The following is a 14,480-nucleotide window of genomic DNA, read 5'->3' on the forward strand; positions in this document are numbered from 1 at the left end:
CCCCCACCCGTACAATCGTCTTGTGGCTTGCTTTGAGCTTGTCATGGGTCCAATAGCAGTCGTTGCCGCATATCTACTTCTTCCCTTCGCCGTGTTCTTAGTCCCCTGCCTTTGCAACCGGACAGAATGTTCTACTGGGATAACCTACCGTACATTGTATACTCTATCTCGTCGCTGCCCTCGGGCCCTATCTACACAGCGACATGAAAGTCCGTTGATATGATATGCCGGGAGAAGCCAAGCCGGCAGTATCCCGTTATAAAAGGGAGGAATGGCCACTGTCGGTTGTCTTGCCATGCTTCCCCGTGGCATCGGGAACAGTCTCTTAAACCCTTTCAAATTTTGTTCTTCAAGGGACCAGGCAACCTCTGAGTGCCTGATAGCAGTGTCATGGCTCGCTATAGGACAGAGACCTCCCACGATGCAGACGTTGAGGAATATGCGGGGGACCCTACATTGCGCGACGACGGCATTTCCAAGAAGCCCGTGGCCAGTGCAGATGTCCTAGACATTGCCCTTGGCGACAGCAGCAATGTTGAATATACTATCGACTCGGACAACTCTCCATACCTGGAAGTGCGAGCCAATGTTCCAAACACCGATGACCCTACTTTACCAGTCAACACATTTCGGATGTGGTTTCTGGGGGTTGTCTTCACCCTCGTAGGTACCCAAGAGACATGTAATTGTATCTAGCGCACTGACTTATTCAAAGCTTGGTACAGGCGTCAATCAATTCTTCTCTATGCGGTATCCCAGTGTGACAATTACTTCATTGGTGGCGCAGCTGCTTAGTTATCCAGTGGGATGTTTCTTTGCCAAAGCCCTGCCTATTATGAGGGTGCGCTTGTTTGGACGCTGGGACTTTGACATAAATCCGGACCACCACTTCAATATCAAAGAGCACGCGGTGATCACGATCATGTCTAACCTCAGTTTCAACCAATCTTGGGTGAGTTGTCTCAAGTCACAAAGTGGCCAGAGTCGATAGGAGATACTGACATTTGTGATAGGCAAGTGCGATTATCCAGGCACAAAAGGTGTATCTCAAGATGTCAACACCTGTAGGATATCAGATCTTGCTATCGCTGTCGATGCAGTTGTTCGGTCTTGGGCTTGCTGGGCTGTCATACAGATACATCATTGAGCCGCCTCAAATGGTAAGTGCTGGGAAGACAACTTTGGGGAGATCTACACTAACCAGTTTGGCTCAGATTTGGCCTTCAACACTGGCAAACGCAGCCCTCTTTCAGACACTACACAGTGGTGCGAACCCTATTGCTGACGGCTGGAAGATCTCCCGATATCGGTTCTTCCTTATTGTCTGCATTGGAAGCTTCTGCTGGTATTGGTTTCCTGGCTATATTTTTACTGGACTGAGTACCTTTGCGTTTATTTGCTGGGCAGCTCCTAGTATGTTGGGATATACCTTGACTCAAAAGAAGGGCTCTGAATTAACATGATATCTAGACAATAAGGTCGTCAACAATCTCTTCGGTATGACCACGGGTCTGGGATATATGCCCACGACATTTGATTGGAGCCAGATTGCGTATAACACATCTCCCTTGACCATCCCGTACTGGGCACAGGCCAATGTCTTTGCGGGTTGGTTTTTGATATACGCCGTGGCGGCCCCAATCCTCTATTATACCAACACGTGGTACACGGCGTATCTTCCCCTCACGAGCTCTGATGCATATGACAATACTGGAGGAATTTACGATCCGAGTCGTATCCTGAACAGCGAAGGAGTCTTTGATGAGGACAAGTACAAAGCGTATAGCCCCCTTTTCTTGCCTGTGACCTTCTCCTTGAGTTACGGAGTAGGTTTTGCAGTCCTGACGTGTTTGATCACGCACGTACTTCTCTATCATACGAAAGATATCATTCAGACTTTCCGGGGAGAGAACAAAAAGGATATCCATGCCAGGCTACTTTCCCAGTACCCTGATGTACCATGGTGGTGGTACGGTGCCTTGACTGTAAGCATTACCTCCCTCTGACTCGAACAAGCTAACAATAAAGGTTATTATCGTTGCTCTTGCGATCATGACGCAGTATGTCTGGCATACGGGGCTTCCGTTCTGGGGATTGTTTATCACGTTGGCTCTGGCAGCGATTTATGTGATCCCAGTTGGAACTGTATATGCTGTGGCAAACCTTAACAGCAACTGTCTGACTGTGCTGGGAGAAATCGTATCCGGCTATCTACTGAAAGGGAAACCGCTCGTTCTTTTGATATTCAAGGTGAGATCTCAGGCCAGGACATCTCATCTGCGAAGTCATCATTGACAAATGATAGTTTTATGCGTACACTGGGCTGAGCCAAGCCATGTATTACGGCGCAGACATGAAGGTCGGTTGATTGTGCGAACATATTTAAGAAGTCTCCCTGCTGAGATATATTATCTAGCTCGGAATGTATATGAAGATCCCGCGGCGGACTCTGTTCGTTGCGCAGCTGGTTGCCTGCATTTTGGGAACTTTGACGCAAAGTGAGTGATTTCTGTACATCCGCTTTTTGACTGCAGACCGCTGATTCGGAAAGATGGGGTCCTGCTCTGGATGCTTGGAAATGTGCAAGACGTGTGCTCGGAGGATCAAGCGGACAACTTTACCTGTCCGCAGGGTCGGGTCAACTACAACAGTGCCGTTCTATGGGGAGGTATGGCCACTCTTTCGCTTTCTTTGGCTTGCGCGGGATTCCACTGACGATGCTACAGCTATTGGACCTACCAGACTATACAATATCGGAAAGATTTATTCCGGTCTTCTGCACTTTTTCTGGATCGGAGCACTGCTCCCTATTATTACCTTTGTATTGCGCAAGAAATACCCCAAGTCCCGGTTCCTGGACGCCATCCACTGGCCGATCTTCTTTGCCGGCACGGGTAACTTGCCTCCTGCTGTATGGAAAACCCCCTTGTCAAGAGTGCTTCTCTATGCTAACTGTTGGCGGTAGACGGGTATCAACTACTCTACGGCGTTTGTAGTCAGTCTGATCTTTAACAAGGTAAATCATCTATCTTCACGTTATGATAAAGTGCGACATTCTGACCGCCTATAGATTATCAAAGGTCGCAAGCCTCACTGGTGGGCCAAGTACAACTACGTACTCTCTGCCGCATTGGATTCAGGCGTTGCCGTTGGAGCCATTGTCATATTCTTCGCGCTGACATTCCCGGGAATCACCTTCAACTGGTGGGGTAACACGGTCAATAGTGGGACGGTGGATAGCAAGGGCACGCCGTGGCTGGAGTTGAAGGGGAATCAGACTTTTGGACCGGCGACATGGTCGTGAGGAGTATAAAGAGTAGATCATGACACGACAAGAGGTTATTGGGTGGATGGAAAAGGTTAGCTAAGCTCGTGTGGGATGTATAAAGTACTTATGAAGCGACACATGGTTTTTTCAAAGCGTTGGATTGATTTATTGATTCTGTTAAACTTTGGTTGAGCCTCTAGAAATACTGCCGGAGGCAATGCAGACTTTGATTAAAATATAGACATTACCCTCTATGCAGGTTGTTATAGAAAATCGTGATTCAGCGTGCGTATAAGGAAAAATAGTCTGCAAGATATGTCTGTCCCATAACTTTAGAAAATCTTGCGATAATGAAGAACTATCTATGTTCTATACAGAAACTTCCTTAGCTCCCATCTGGTACAGGATATATTATTATTATTATAATTATTATTAATTATAGCGCACCTATTGGCACTTTCGCTGAGTCACTGACGGCCAGAAATATTATCAAAGACTGTCTCCTAGCACTCGCTAGCATTTTTCACCTTTGGGTTCTGAGCTACTAGTTTGTCCCACTCCTTGGTAGTACAGGATATATATATATATATATATATATCTAGCTCTCATTCCTTATTCGATATTGGTTATGTTAGCCGCTGACTTCCCACCTGTTATCCTTGTACTATATATCTGAAATGTGTCTTTACGCCATTACTAGATGTCTCTGCAATTCTAGTCAGAGTGGTTAATACCACTTACTACTCATCCATTCCTACACCACCCTCCTTCCTTCCCCCTCCAAAAAAAAAGAGCAAACAAAAGAAATAAAGAAGAAAAAATGAAGGTTATCTTTTTCAAGGCCCGAGCCGCGGATCGAACGCGGGACCTCTCGCAGATATGCTTGGGTTTGTATCCCTAAGCGAGAATCATACCACTAGACCACCCGGGCTTGATGGAAAGAATAACCAATGACCTACGCAGGACTCGAACCTGCAATCTCTTGATCCGTAGTCAAGCGCCTTACCATTGGGCCAGCAGGCCATTTGATGAAAAATGACTGCACTTTACGGCACTAAGAGCTAAAGTATAGACCAAGTCTCCTTCGGAGCGGAATAATGAATAATTCCTGTTATCGGAAATACCCCATGTGTAGTCAGGCATTAGTCATAACTAACTATCAGCGCCATGATCCCCTCGGGGATTGTGATAACCAACTATCTAAGTCACTAGTCATAGTCTCGATAAGCCTCGCAGCTTCTTCAGATTAAGCCACGGCAGCTCTTATCCGGTCAGCTCGCCAGGCCAATCCGAGTGCTCATTACAGGGATTGTCTCAAGCCCACCGTTGCCCCTCTTGGGTTCACCGTTCGGGGCTGTCCGCTGTGATCTCGCCACGGCTGGTGGTGGCCTCGACGCCGAGAGTGCACCTCTCCCTCCGAGCGAGGAGTGTCGTTGCTCTTTCGCTCCTGCAACCCGGAGCCAGAAGGTTTTCTTCCCCTTCTATTACTCTGGACCTTTGCCCGGCCATGTAAAGACGCCCCTTCCCTTAGTCGGATGCCGCGCAAGAAGGCTGCAGACCGCGTGGGTCCGGTCAAGACCCGAAGCCGCAGTGGCTGTAGAGAATGCCGCGCCAGTCGAGTCCGCTGCGATCTGAAGAAGCCGGTCTGCACCAGATGTCTTGAGAAGGGCTTAGTATGCTCGACCCAACTCGTTCTCAAGTGGGAGTCCGAGTTCGTTAGCCGCGGCTTGGCTTTTGGTAGAGCCGGCGTTTGGAGTAAGGCTCGGGCTGCCGGCGGACTTCCTCCTCCTCCTGGAAAGTCTTCGGCTGCGTTCCTCCTTCGCGATCAGGAATGGTGTCCTATTCCGCTTATCGAGTCGTGGGGGTTCGTCAATAGTGGGGTGTCGACTTTCGAACAGCCTTATGAGGTCAATGTTGCTTGTGATGAGTTGAATGCCCTTGCTGTCCGGGACAAGGGGAAGAGCCCGGCGCTGGATGACCTGTTGGATGAGAACGCAGACTGGTCGTTATCACCATCGTCGTTGTCGTCTCCATCTTCAATCCGTGAGCTCTCCGATTGCTGCTCGCCTGTCCCACTTGTCTCCCCGCACCTAGCCCCGCCTTTGTCGATGTTCCCCAGTCTATCGGACTCCAATCAGGGTCGCCTCTTTGATTACTATCTCCAACAAGTGTGTCCCCGGACCACCGCTAGCTCGAAGCTATCTTCCCCTTTCGCCTCCATCATCCTTCCCTTCTGCATGTCCGCATCTCCAATCCTTTTCAAAGCCATTCAAGCTCTTGGAGCATGTCACTGGTCCCGCTTCGACTCAACTTACAGCGTAATTGGGCTTCGCCTCAAGTCCGAAGCTCTACGGGGCCTCCGCTATCGCCTCTCAACTGAAGGCTCACTCCTCTGCTCCGCAGACCCTGAGGTCCTAGCAATCATGATGATGCTATGTCTCTATGAGATTGTGGACAACTGCGACCAACGCTGGACAATCCACCTAAAAGGCGCCAAAGAATTGATTCGCATTCGCCGACAACAACAGCAACTAACCCCATCTCGGCCTCGTCAATCCCTTGACCCCGTCTCCGCCTTCGCCGAGCTCTTCTTCGCCTTCCAAGACGTCATGGGCCGCACTGCCTGCGGCGAAGAAGTCCTCTTCGGGACAGATTACTGGCAAGAAAACAACCGCCACATTGACCTCTGGATGGGCTGCAGCCCGGAGCTAGTCTCCATCCTCTCCTCAATTACAGAATTGAGCCGAACAAGACGCCAACTGACATCTGACACCGCTCGCAAAGCATTCTCCAACCGCGCCGCCTCCCTAGGCCGCAGACTCGAGAATCTCGTCCAGGAAACAACCGACGACGACGACAATAACGACGACGGAAGCCTCCGCTCCGCCGCAGAACTGAAACGTCTAGCAGCCGTGCTATACCTTCACTGCGCACTATACGGCGCATCACCCTCCACACCCCTGGTAATCGGCTACGTCCGAGGCATCCTCCGCCTCGTATCTCACCTGCTCGACTCTGGCTCCCTCGTCAGCATGACCTGGCCTGTCTTCGTAGCGGCCGTTGAGCTGGACCCGCTTCATGATGAAGTCTGGCGCGATGACACCGGCGAGAGCGTGGTATATGGCCGGCCTTTGGTGTTGCGTGCGTTGGCAGCTATGGCTGAGTCGAGTGTGTCGAATGTAGCAAGGACGAGAGCTGTCATCGTGAAGATATGGCAGGCCAGGGATAGTGATATGCTGAAGGGCTCGCCGGTGGATGCGGCGGATGATAGTGTTGCGGGGTGTAATGATTGGGAGTGGTATGTTGCACCGATTAGTACGGCGATGAGTTTGGCTTGAGGCGCCCTGCTGGAAAAATGAGGAAGTGTTGGATGCACGGGTCACCCCTGACATATGCTATGCAGCTGCGGTGGACAGAAAAAAGAGGACATAGCGCTTTGTTTTGATCACTTGAATGACTATATGACTTGGAAGGTTTTTGTAGAATTAGGGATACTGGTTTTGGGATTGTGTTTAGCTTCAATGTATAGTGACTTGACTGAGACTGATAAATTGGACATATTCATTTTATTTACTCTTATCTCCTTATCCGTAACGGCATAGTGATTCCCAGCTGACATTTAGTAGTTGGAAAAAGAGCGACCATAGAATAACATTCCCGAATCTCGCGTAGATTGTATTCTTACCAGTAGATATACCGATCATCAAGACGCACAAACACCAGCACATAGGTATATACGAAGCGCAAGCAGCACCAGATTATGTGCATACTTCCTCCAAGCCCCCAACTAAGCATCACGAAACACCAATGACTGTGTCCTCTTGACGCGTTTCAAAATCACCACCGCTTGCAGGAAGGGTAATAAGAGTCGTCTACATCAACCGGTGTCAGAATAGCGTAAACTATGCCCACATCTAACCTGACTGAAACAGCTCACCTCATCAACCGAGACCTTTATTTCCACATTTTTCACACAGTTAATCCATCCAGGGAACTATCAAAGCATGATCAGCACCCGTAATAGTTCTATCAATCAAAAGACTACTATAGATACATATACCTGTGTGCGAGCCCAAACGACCAACCGATCCCCTTCTTCAAGACAGGACAGGAACTCAGCTTCCTCACCACCATCTTCAACTCTCCAAAATACAACATGTTGTTGCCAGGACCTCTGGATCTTATTCGAAGCCACCCGCTTCGCAATGCGCTCCGGCTTGGCTGGATCTTCTTGTTTAGAGATGTCCTTGAAATGCAAGCCCTGGTCCTGCAAAACTTGGCGGAAATCTTCGGGTTTAGGCTTGAGATATGATGAAGGATGATCCGACAAGTCAGAAAGAAAGGAAGAAGGATAGTCTTCAACACCATCTCGCTCAGAGCACAAGATGGATACGTCGAACCAAGACCAGATGTCCTGACTTCTATCGCTGCACCATCCTTGGTCGTGGCTCGTGATGTTAAACTGGACTGCAGAGACTCCACGCGGAAGGGGAGGCGAGATGAGGTACATTGCTGTCCATGGGTGAGAAACCATAAAATCATCGCTGCGCGGTGGTAGTAGCAGAATCTCTGATCGGCTACCGTGTGGAATGAAATTTCGATGACTCTCAGGAGGAGATGTCATGGTTGATGGAGACCTGGGTCTTTGTTTGATCGTACAAGCCAAGACAAAGGGTTTGGTGCTGGATGCTGAGTACTAGGTTGATGAGCCTTTGAGAGAGGAAGTGAAGTGAAGGGCCTTAGGGATGGGTTTGCCTTACTCATAAGCGTACCTCTCAGCCTTGTCTTGCGGCAGAAGTCAACCTGGTACTGACAGGGATCCTCGGATAGCTGCTACCTTATTGGACGCCTCACGTACTGTACTGAGACACCACCTACCATTGTGTGGATGGTGGATAAATCCCGCAAGATGTACGTACGGATAGCCTTGTGAGTTATGGAAGTCTAACGGGTAATAATTGGCGCTTCATTGGTTGCTTTTGACTCAATAAGTAGCAGGGCTATGATTAAAAATAAACTATTCCCAAGCTTGATCAAATTCCATCCAATTTAGGAATATATGCGGAGGGTAGAATTATTATCGACCTCTTTGTAGAGGGAAAATGAGGTGATTTCAATATACATCAATTCATATGATACGCTAGGTCAAATACCACTGAGGGTTTCTCAATGAGAAGATATAGATAGCCACTAAACGTACCTGAGCAAAGTTTCTGATATTGACCAATATTTGACATTTTTTTGTGTTGCACGCCCTCTGCTTTATTCGACCCTCAATGACATTGATATTACAACTAAGCTTCTGTGCCAGAGAGGAAAAGAAGGACTATTGTCAGACCAGAGTCTGCCTCTCAACGGCTTTACACCGTAGGTATCAAGTAAATCACTGAATCAGCCCGTCAGCCCGTCAGTCCGTCAATCCATAAGATAATCATCATAACGACATGCATCTAAAGCATAATCATACTGCCGAATAAAATCGAATTGTTGCGTGCGGCGCCGAAAAACGCAACGATATCCACCCTCGTGTTGTGCATCTCTAAAGTAGAACACATCGCTGATAGGCTGCATGAAGACGAAGGCGCAATGTCCCACCGCTTGAAGCTCAGGGGGACCTTCGGGTCCAAATGCCCATGCCAGGAACTGACGAAACGATGGCAGCTTATTATTTCTGATATCATCCCAGCAGTCGGAGTTTATCAAGTATGACTGATCGTAAAATTCTTCGCACCGTCTCAGATGGAGAACACGAATATATGCTTTGATACTTGGCGAGGTCAGAATAGACTTCTAAAATATGATCTATGTATTAGTTATTGAAAAAGCAGTTGAGAATTTGAATAAAGTTGACGCGTACCAGGGTATCGAAATCATTGCTGGAGATGCCTAAAAACTCAAGCCTGGGACCGACGAATGGATTTTGGTCAGCACCCGTCAATTGCTCAAGAAAACCGGTTGCACCCAAGTAAAGACCATGTTCCTCGGACTGGTATCCATCAATATGTAATTGCTGGCATACGAGCTTTCTCAATGTTTCCTTGTGAGTAAACACAGAACGCCATACAGGGACTGGGCTTTCAAAACAAAGGACCGAGATGTACAACTCTTCTAGCCCCTCGAATGATTTAAGGAAAGCTGGTAGTGCAAGAACACTATCTTCTCCAGCTCGCCTCATATCAGTCTCTAGCGTCAAAGACTTCAAGGCGATTCTGGATCCAGAGTTGAGAAAGTTAAGTAAGGCATACTCCCAGGATTTGCATAGACGCAGACTCAAGGATAGAAGTGAGGTGACGTTGAATATAGATGAAAGCACGTGGGATATCGGAGTCAGATCCATGTAATAAAATGAGAGATATTGAAGAACGGGAAATCGAAAGGCTGTTCTCAAATCATACATGTCCAAGATCTCTTTGGCAAGCATTGATTGTATGGATTGCGTTACTTCATCACCAGATATATCCGTGACTCCCAAACCCATTTGGGTAAGGTGGAACGCATTCGACTTAAGTGCTAGACACAGTTCACGAACATGATGTTCATAACATAGGTCAGGCCATGATATGCTTCTTAATCACGCAAACTTTGATAGCAAGAGATCGCTGCCGCCAGCGGCATAAGAGCTACCTGTTCTTAGATGGATAGCTACAAGCTTGCGCTGATTCAGTATTAGATATCCAGAGTCACCGAGAACTTCGCTGGGTAGACACGTTCCAACGTTCCAGCTGTGGTATAACATTCTTATCTTAGCTGGTCTTACTTTTGAAGATAAGAAATACTCTAAGCTTACCTAAATCTTTGGAGCCTATCCGCTGCACATCTTGAAAACACCTGCAGTAGCTTGGAAGACAGATAGCGTATTTCATCCCTATATATTCTTTCTTCCTTGTGATAGTCGTGCGCGTCTTCGTCCAATTCGTTGTTCGTCCATATAAATTGTCTCAACCATGTATAGTTGTGTAAACACCCATTACCGGGCGAGGAGCGGTTTTCCTGAATATCGATATCTCTCATGTGCACTAGTAAGTCAACTGGGAAAGCAGGTGCTCGGAGTAGAGAGTCAACATGGTTCCATGTCTCGCTGATTCCAGATCTATTGGAAGTTAAAGTTACAGACTTGTACAGAAGTGGAACTGCAATAGCGTAGAGGTGCTTGGAAACACGGCATATGTTGTTGAGATCATGGCGGGTTATGTACTGTGATAAGTCAGCCGGCTTCGAAAAAGGCCAATTCAGGCTGTTAGGCGCATATTTCACTTACTTCCAGTGCTATGAGAAGAACCTCAGGGGGTAGTCTGTCAAGCATATTGACATTGACGATGAATTGCGCTATTCTTAGCGTGAAGTTGTCCTTGTCAAATTGGGTGAAGTCAGGACAAGAGGGGTTGGTAATTAATAGTCGAGGTGCAGTATTTGAATCTAAGGCTGCGCAGGTTTCAAAACACAAGGTGAGAACGCGTAGCCAATATATTCAGAGGATTCTTGAGATGTATAAGACTGACCAAGCTCGGGGAAATCTCATCACAGCAGCTTGTGAGAAGTGAATTAACACTGGATATTCACTCTAGTCTGAAGAATTTTCCAATCACCTGATGCAGCGTTCGCCTCGAACCGAGGCGTCGGAAGCGCAATTTAGTCTATTAGAAAGAGATGAATTAGGAAGACATGAAAGACCTGCATAATTGTGCGTTTATTTGTATGTGTCTGATGAAGAAGAAGATCTAAATACATGCAGTAAAACGGATGAAGAAGATGCTGCAGTGTGTTCGACCTCCCTCCCAAAGGGGAAGGTGCCCGTGACAGCTGACCCCATGCTATATCTTGTGGCCTCTTTATGGCTCACCATCAGAACCTTTGAAAGTATACTCATTTAGTGAATGAATGCGAATGACTGAACTCTTTGATGGTTATGTGATTTGAACAGTGTAGAAACCTACGTTGTATAACATACTATATTGGTAGAACTGCGACAAGAGGGTTCTAGTGTGGGATTATATAACCATAGATGGAACAAACTACTGTACTAGATTAGTACTAAAGTGCAGTTGATCATGGCTCATGATTTTGGACTGTTTCTTCTTTTTCTGGCATTTTCTCTCGTCACGGGGAACACGGTGAGGATGGAAAGAGTTAGTACTATGAAAGGAATTTGAATAGTTTTTGCTTATCATGGATTTCACGTTTGTGATGGCAAAGCACTGTACAAGACTGGCCATTACAACACCAATAGTCGAAAAAGCCCCAAGAACAAAAACATACTTGTTCCGCCGGTCTGGATAACGGCTCTTTTCCCAAACACCGAAGACACACGCAGCATGAAGGATTGCCAGAACATGTAAAGGTTGGTAGAGGCCCAGAGAATACCGCTAGGCACTGTCAGACGTTGTTAACCAGATATTGTTGGACATCTCTCCTCAAAGAACCATGGCAATGGCCAGAGGGCACCACAATGTTGGCGGGCTTTTGTCTTCTCGCCAGGGTTTAATTAGTCTTACTAGCCTAGCAGTCGGCTGCCGAGCCGACAGTCTATGCCAAATCGACCGAGACAGCTGCGTGGGACATCATTGCTTCTATAATTTTGCAGTATCCAGGACATTGGAACTTAAATTCGAGTCCACTTCGCTAGAGTATGCTTTCACATTTCCTAGCCTATAAAATTACCCAGTCCCGCCAAAGCCCAGTGCCCTTGTCTCCATATCTTATCTTCATCTCCGAATGAACATCAAATTCAGTTATTGCTTGTCACCAAAACCCCTGACCGGTTTGCGGCCGTCTGGCACCTTCCGGGTTGAGTGACCTGTGGCAAAATTAATAGGCAATTCTTATCATGGCGGAAGGCAGTCACTGTACATCGCTTCATGAATACTGCCAGTTTCAAGCAAAGCCCGAGAAAAAAGAGGCCTGCAGAGACCAACAAAAGAATACTAGAAGCTCTATCAAGGCTAGAATAGAGCTCCTTGATCTGTGTCAAGATAGGTCCCAATTGTTCGTGCTTCAAGCATATGAGACCTGTCACAGAATGAGTCGTTGAGCCAGATACGGAGAGAACATATTAGATCACTATACCTCGCCATATAAGTGCCCACACAAACAGACTGACACCGCAGAGATAGAGGATAAGAGAAAAAAAAGAAGCGATCTTCTGTCCTCTACTAAAACCAGCGGACCTTTGCGAAGCCAAGACTGCTCGCCCCCCTATCACAAGGGCGAATATTGCGAATGCGGTGATTAAATTAAACATATCGAGCAAGACTGTGCCAATGATGGTGACACCGATTTTAGGAGCTGTAGGAAGTGTATCAATGATTGATGGATATCCACATCGACGCGATACAGGCTCAAAATATCTTCCAATGGAAGGTACTCAAGGTTGCGCGTACGGATCCAATTGAATAATTTTTTTTGATGTCCTATATGAATTCTTTGAGTGGGCTGAAAGCGTGTAAAATGGCAACCTGGTGGTTATCACCCCTCCAGTCTTATCCACAGAGGTAGTGGGCCTTAACGCGTAAGCTGGCTGGACGCGGGCAAGCTAAATGTGCAAACTTTTTGTTTCCTAGCGCTACGTCCTGACTATGGCTTTCTCGAAGATTGGTTATCAACTTGAAGACGTGGTCCTCATCAGCGAATACGTGAGACCCTCAAATTAGACACCGGGCGAGGCCCCAACATTCCTCGTAATCTTTAGTACAAAAATTTAGATTATTTTCTTTTCATACTTAACTAGAATAACATTGATAATTATGAAACTCTGAGTCTATACCGGTATTTTTACTACATCAATATATCATTTCACTATAGGCCTTTTAGCCAGACAATCAAGGCCATGCTGTATAATATTCAGCAAAAGTTCTTTATTGAATATCTCAACTATTCAAGTCCTAGCTGTACTCTGTTTCCTACCTCTTCTCCTATTCCCAACTTGTCTAGCTCTTCAGCCTATATATTTGCTACTGCATATGTACTGATCTTCTAGCCAGGACGATGATTTTCGCTTTCTGTTGTAGTGCTCACATCTCGCCACCTTCTGCTCACCGAGAAGACCTGAGCACACCCTAAGCGGCCTGAGGGCATCAGTAAGCATTGAGTGAGCGGAAGACTAAATGCCCTGAGCGAATTCCCTCAATAAACTGCATCCTAACTAACCAGTCAAGCCCGGTTTCCAAGAACAGACGAAGGTGGATTCTACAGCCTGTACGAGGGAATGACGCTCGGGAGTATTCAAAACACTCTAGCTCGGGTGGACGTCGAGCCAGCGCCATACAGCCATGAGAACATGCTGCTATGGCACACCGCCATCGAGTACCTCTGGAGTAGAAGAAGATAGACAGAAATGAGCTACATCTTCGCCATCACAGAAAAGTACCCAGGCTGACCAGACGAACACATTTGTCCTTGAGTGCTCTTTGACTCACAGAACCTTCAAATTAAAGAAGACCATAGCACCCTTAGTTGATATCGCTATCTGTAGTATTCCCATTGGTCGCGGAGGCGGACTGCAAGGGCGAATTTAGTAAGGGGGTCTCGATGTGGCCAAGCAGACAAAGTGTCTTGCATTTTGCGCACAGAGTATGACTACAACAAACTCCCATGTTCTAGGCCTTTCTGCTGCGTTATCGATTGCAGAGTGGAGATCTATGTTCGGATAATAGTAAAGAAGGTATCACGTTCAGGTCGATCTCACTAACACGGACGCATGAGATACATACGGAGTACGCGCATCTCTGCATTTTTCTGCCGCGGATCAGCGCAGTGTCATCTATGATTGGCAGAACCTGATTTAGACTTTGATTTGTCCAGTGAAAAAGGAACAAATCCTGTAATGTCTTGTCACAATCCTTGGAATGTGGAATGGAAGGGGAAGTCGATGATGCCTGATGTGGATTTTGTTGGCTCCAGCGACTGACTTCCCATCTGATGTCCATGCATACAAAGTGGTCATGTGTCTTCGAGCCTAACTTCCAATACATTGTACGTAGTGGGAGTGGCTGCGGATATATCACCCATCCGGAGCATCATAATGTACCCCTATATATGTTCAGACCAGTCGGCTCGGGGTTCGTACATTGAATATGGAATGAGACATGTTGCGCTCTCGCGTCCCATGTGCAAACCAACTCGACAAAATGTTACCTACCTCACGCTACGGGAATTTTAGCTGCTCCCATACGCTCTCATCATGTAGCATTTCAAGGTATAGTACACTGTCCTAACA

The 14,480-nt window shown here is 47.0% G+C and overlaps 4 protein-coding genes and 2 non-coding genes across 6 annotated transcripts; 2 read left to right on the forward strand and 4 right to left on the reverse strand.

The window, feature by feature from the left end:
• Positions 1-390: 390 nt before the first annotated feature.
• On the forward strand, positions 391-3,304 carry optE (small oligopeptide transporter, OPT family; the record flags this gene model as incomplete). Its single annotated transcript, XM_025621200.1, has 12 exons — positions 391-663; positions 716-952; positions 1,014-1,160; positions 1,215-1,413; positions 1,471-1,985; positions 2,029-2,250; positions 2,306-2,359; positions 2,417-2,498; positions 2,552-2,668; positions 2,727-2,911; positions 2,966-3,016; positions 3,071-3,304. 12 exons carry the CDS (start codon positions 391-393, stop codon positions 3,302-3,304), a joined length of 2,316 nt encoding a protein of 771 aa, XP_025482909.1.
• An 804-nt stretch (positions 3,305-4,108) lies between these two features.
• On the reverse strand, positions 4,109-4,199 carry BO87DRAFT_t93. The gene has a single exon. It is a non-coding gene; the product is annotated as a tRNA-Pro (tRNA).
• Positions 4,200-4,219: 20 nt separating this feature from the next.
• On the reverse strand, positions 4,220-4,291 carry BO87DRAFT_t92. Its single transcript has one exon. It is a non-coding gene; the product is annotated as a tRNA-Arg (tRNA).
• Positions 4,292-4,486: 195 nt separating this feature from the next.
• Positions 4,487-6,822, forward strand: BO87DRAFT_373817 (Zn(II)2Cys6 transcription factor). Its single transcript, XM_025622642.1, has one exon. It carries the CDS (start codon positions 4,804-4,806, stop codon positions 6,604-6,606), a length of 1,803 nt encoding a protein of 600 aa, XP_025482910.1. The 5' UTR covers positions 4,487-4,803; the 3' UTR covers positions 6,607-6,822.
• Positions 6,804-8,149, reverse strand: BO87DRAFT_413524 (uncharacterized protein; the record flags this gene model as incomplete). Its single annotated transcript, XM_025626575.1, has 4 exons — positions 6,804-7,140; positions 7,206-7,262; positions 7,329-7,905; positions 8,127-8,149. 4 exons carry the CDS (start codon positions 8,147-8,149, stop codon positions 7,063-7,065), a joined length of 735 nt encoding a protein of 244 aa, XP_025482911.1. The 3' UTR covers positions 6,804-7,062.
• Positions 8,150-8,683: 534 nt separating this feature from the next.
• Positions 8,684-10,776, reverse strand: BO87DRAFT_413525 (uncharacterized protein; the record flags this gene model as incomplete). The annotated part of the gene is made up of 5 exons (XM_025626576.1): positions 10,527-10,776; positions 10,056-10,462; positions 9,893-9,990; positions 9,126-9,778; positions 8,684-9,058 (listed from the first exon to the last, which is right to left on the reverse strand). The coding sequence occupies exons 1-5, from the start codon at positions 10,569-10,571 to the stop codon at positions 8,684-8,686; spliced, it is 1,578 nt and encodes a 525-aa protein (XP_025482912.1). The 5' UTR covers positions 10,572-10,776.
• Positions 10,777-14,480: the final 3,704 nt, after the last annotated feature.

Source organism: Aspergillus neoniger (assembly GCF_003184625.1).
Source record: "Aspergillus neoniger CBS 115656 unplaced genomic scaffold BO87scaffold_6, whole genome shotgun sequence".
In the NCBI taxonomy this organism is placed as follows: domain Eukaryota; kingdom Fungi; phylum Ascomycota; class Eurotiomycetes; order Eurotiales; family Aspergillaceae; genus Aspergillus; species Aspergillus neoniger.